The 4,733-nt window shown below is 53.3% G+C and overlaps 1 protein-coding gene across 1 annotated transcript in view; it reads left to right on the top strand.

Moving 5' to 3' along the window:
• The first annotated feature begins 420 nt into the window (after positions 1 to 420).
• ADRA1D (adrenoceptor alpha 1D) overlaps positions 421 to 4,733 on the top strand; it is a 44,347-nt gene continuing 40,034 nt past the window's right edge. The window contains exon 1 of the mRNA XM_084204179.1: positions 421 to 1,589. Coding sequence (XP_084060305.1) covers positions 623 to 1,589 — 967 coding nt within the window. The 5' untranslated portion in view covers positions 421 to 622. The remainder of the gene's footprint in view (positions 1,590 to 4,733) is intronic.

Genomic DNA, 4,733 nt, shown 5'->3' with positions numbered 1-4,733 from the left:
TCGCCTGGACCCCCTCCATCATCATCTCGCCTGGACCCCTCCATCATCTCTCCTCTCCCCTCCTGCTCTGCTGCCGATTTCACTCTGCCCCGGGGCTCGCCTCGTCCTGCAAAGCAGCACTGCCGCCTCCTCCTCCTCCTCCTCCCCCTCCTCCCCCGGCGGCACCTGACGCGCGGGGCTCCCGCCCGCCCCCGGCCCGTCCGGCCCCTCCCGCCGCTCCCGGTCCGAGCGCGGAGCCGCGGAGCCGCCGGGCGCTGCCGGCCGTGCCCAGCGCAGCCCCCGGAGCATGCCAGGGCGGCGGGGGGGCTCTGACCGCGCTGCCCCCCCGGGGCTGAGCGGCGGGGACAGCGGGGACAGCGGGGACAGCGGGGACGGGGGGCAGCGCGGGCGGACGGCGTGAAGCGGACGGGGGGCGACGGGCAGCGCGTCCTGCCCTCCCTCCTTCTCTCTCTCTCGTTCCATCCCTCCATCCCTCTCTCCCCCTCCATCCCTCCACCCCGGCCGGGGGAGCGAGGTGCGGAGCGCGTCTTGGCGGGGGCTGCCAGCCGGGGATCATGCCGGGGGAGCTGCGCCTCGGCACCGCTTTCTCCTCGCCCTCAATGGAGCCCGGACTTTCTCTACAATGACTTTCCCCGAGCTGAGCAATGGCAGCTTGAGTGGGAACCGGACGGGACAAGGCAGCCAGAGCGCTGCCAACCGGTCCTGGGGGCTGCAAGGGGAGGAGACCCCCGAGGGCAACGGCACCACGCTGACTTTCGCCTTGGATGTGCAGGCGGTGGGAGTCGGGGTGTTCCTGGCCGTCTTCATCCTCTCGGCCATCGTGGGGAACATCCTGGTCATCCTCTCGGTGGCTTGCAACCGGCACCTGCAGACTGTCACCAACTACTTCATCGTCAACCTGGCCATCGCCGACCTGCTGCTCAGCACCACCGTGCTGCCCTTCTCGGCCACCCTGGAGGTGTTGGGCTTCTGGGTGTTCGGGCGCATCTTCTGCAACATCTGGGCAGCGGTGGACGTGCTCTGCTGCTCTGCCTCCATCATGAGCCTGTGCATCATCTCCGTGGACAGGTACATCGGCGTCAAGTACTCCCTCAAGTACCCCACCATCATGACCGAGAGGAAGGCGGGGGTGATCCTCGTGGTGGTCTGGCTCTCCTCCATGGTCATCTCCATCGGGCCGCTGCTGGGCTGGAAGGAGCCGCCGCCGCCGGACGAGAGCATCTGCAGCATCACGGAGGAGCCGGGCTATGCCCTCTTCTCCTCCCTCTTCTCCTTCTACCTGCCCCTCATGGTCATCCTGGTGATGTACTTCAGGATTTACGTGGTGGCCAGGCGGACCACCCGGAGCCTGGAGGCAGGGGTCAAGAAGGAGAGGAACAAGTCCATGGAGGTGGTGCTGCGCATCCACTGCCGCAGCGTGCTGGAGGAGCCTCTCTCCAGCACCCGGAGCAAGGGGCACAACTTCAGGAGCTCCCTCTCCGTGAGGCTCCTCAAGTTCTCCCGGGAGAAAAAAGCAGCCAAGACTCTCGCCATCGTCGTGGGTGTTTTCATCCTCTGCTGGTTCCCCTTCTTCTTCATCCTGCCCTTTGGTAAGTGACCCCATCCCAGCTCCTCTGCCTGGGGCTGAGCCCCTGGGGACCTGCAACTTGGGACAAACTTTTCAGGACACAACTCATGCATAGAAATGAGGGATAGGTGACTGATAGGTGAATAAACCAGCCATGAATTAATTCAATTAATTAACATTTATTCAATATTTATTAAGCAAAGTCATATAATCAATCAGAGTAGATAGCAAATGAATAAAATAGCAGCTATAAATAATAATTGCTTTAATTAATTCATTCTGCATTCAGCATTTTAACTAACAAACTTTAGGCTAAGGAGGAAGCAGCTCTGTTTCAAACAGGCTGTTTCTATGGCACAGTGGTCTCCACAAACAGTTTTGCTATCTTCTCATTCTCCCAGTTTGGGAACTGCACCTGGATATGCCCCTGTGGGTCCAGGGCTCCCACCTCTGCTGGAGATGAGTGAGGTTTTTTTCCCTCCAAGCAGTGTGTCAGAGCCTGAAGCACAAATCTTGACTTCCCAGGTTGCTGTTGTTGTGCAGGGACCTGGAGCAGGACCGGGTATGATCCATAAGGGTGGTGGGTGAAGATCCCTTGTGGTTTTCCAGGACTGATCCACCACCCCCAGGAGCTGTGGCCCTGCTGTAGTGCCCGTGTGCTCATTTAGGGCTGTCTCTCGTGCTGTGCTCTAAAGTTTTGGCAAGTTGGTTGTGAAAAGGATGCTCCCCCCTGTGTGCAGGGGAGGCTGAGCAGGCACAGAGCCCACCAGGGATGGGTGTGAATGTCCCCTTCCAGCACCAGGGACCCAGGATGTGCAGGGAAGCCAGTGCTCCTCATCCTGACAGCAGGCACCCAGCTCAGGGGACCCTATTAACCCTCTGGAATGCTGCAGCTAAACCTGGAGCTGGAAAAAAACGAGATCAAAATAATTCCTGAGTATCAGCATCAGCCTTTGCACAGATCTCAGCAAAGCAGGGAGGTCTGTCATTCCATCTGCCAGCTGGGACCCACGTGTCCCACAGCCCGTGGGGGACTTGTGTCCCACCAACCCTGCAGCCAGAGGAGCATTCATCACAGCTGGGGCTGCACTTTTTCTCAGGGTTTTTCAAATCCTCTTGCTCGGGGCTGCTCTCAAGTCAGTGGGAACAGCATCGTGACTGCAGGACACATTTTGACCTGCTGAGGTTTTGAGCTCCCTCCAGCACTGGGGCTGTTTCCCTGGGCTGTGTCCCCAGGCACAGCTGGAGCCCAGGGCTGTGGGACATTCTCCAGTGGGATGATCCCCTGGGATTGATGGTGCCTGGAGAGCTGAGGTGTCCCTGGAGTGGTGAATCAGGGCTGCGTGTGTCTGCTGTCACCATGCTGCTGTCTGGTGCCTCTCCAGGGTCTCCTGTGGGTGAGGGGGGTGTTTGGGGGGTTTGGCTCAGCTCTCCACAGGGTGAAATCATTGCTGTGAGGAATTTTCACCCTGTGGGAGCATTGCAGTTGATGGTATAACTCAGGCAGGGAGCAGTAAGGCTGCTCTGAACTCCTCTCCCTGCAAGACCAGGGGTGAATTATCCCATTTGGCCATGCCTCAGTTTCCCTTTCAGTGGTCAGGTGTACTGGGGGGAATGGAGGGGAGGTGGTGTAACCTGCAAATAAACAGTGTGGGAATTGTGGGGCTCAGGGAGGTGCCTGTCCTTGAAGTCTGAGCCCTCTGAGCAGCCCCATTCTGGTATTCCCTTCCTTGGCCAACCAGGGCAGGAACCAGCTCTCAACCTCATTTGCAGCTTTACACCTTAAAATCACAAAATGATGAATGATTTGGGATGGAAGGGACTTCAGAGATTGTCTAGATCCAACCACCTGACAGCCTCCCAGCTAATGAAGCTGGAAATCAGGATCCTGTTCCTCTGAGTTACTCCCAGTACTTTGAAATAGAGAAGGAGCCTCAGGCAAATACATTTCAGTAGGAAAAATTAATTTTGTTTTGTTTTACCATATCTGTTCTGCCTTGAGACCCTTGTGCCAGCTTCTCTGCTGATGTAAATCAGACAAGTCAAAGGAGGCACACTGATTTCCACCAGCTAAAAATCCAAACTTCATTCTTTGGGTGCCTCCCACGAACCCATTTGCTTCCTCCGAGCACACAACTGGCCAAGTCCTCTATAAACACAGCTTTTGATCTTTACTTCCTGCCATATTATACATATAATATAAACACAGCAAAAGTTCATTTATTTTATGACTACAAAATATGCTGCCTCTGATTTCCCCTCCCTCCCCTTCATTAATGGCAATTTCCTATTCAAATCTGGGAATCGTTCAATGCTGTCGAGAAGGGAACAGAAACTTCTGATCTTGGATTTTGCAGCTCAGGAGACAGGTCTGAAACTTGCAGAAATCAGGAAATTTCACTGTAAATCCACAAGCTGAAACATGCTGTAGCCAACTCTGCTAAAAAAGAAGGTTGTGAGTGGTAAAGTAGAATGGGTTTTATTTATTTCATAAGACAAAATTAGGGGAAAGAATTCAGGACCAACTGAAAATTATTTTGATACACGCTTTAAATGAAAGTAAAACTCCCATGAAAAATAAAATAACTTTCAATTGAAGAGCAATGTATTGTTTCAATTTCAGAGTAAATTGGAGTTTATTAAAATTCAGAGACATTTCAAATTGAGCCATCAAAGTGGAAAGAACAAGTGATCTGTTTTCTTCTGAAAGTATCCAAACATTTTGACTTCTTTTTTTCTCTCTTTGACATGAATTTGCAGGAAGTCATCATTGAGTCACGCTGTTCGCTGATGTCTGATTAAAATTTTTAGTAAAATTAAATTTTTCAAGTGACAAAAGATTCTCAGCTCCACTTTAAAGTCCTTCAGCACTCAGAAACTTCGGTGCTCAGTGTCTCTGAGTCTGCACACATCCTTGCCACTCTGCAGAGTAGCTCCCACATTTGTTACCCAGGAGCAATATTCACCACATTGGTGCTGAAAAGCTGAAATAACCAAATTTTCAAATAATGTGTGTGCCAAACTCTGTCAGCCATTTCTCCATGCTCAGATAATCTACAATGATTTTTCTTTAAATCAGCTCAACCTCCCCGGTACCCCACGGTCTATTTATCAGCTGAGTAATTTAACTCCCTCTTGGATGTGTGATCAGAGTCCCTCAGCACAG

Source organism: Fringilla coelebs, assembly GCF_963513975.1.
Source record: "Fringilla coelebs genome assembly, chromosome: 4".
NCBI classification, from domain to species: domain Eukaryota; kingdom Metazoa; phylum Chordata; class Aves; order Passeriformes; family Fringillidae; genus Fringilla; species Fringilla coelebs.
Note: the sequence above shows the minus strand (reverse complement) of the source record. Positions and strands in the feature narration are given on the sequence as shown.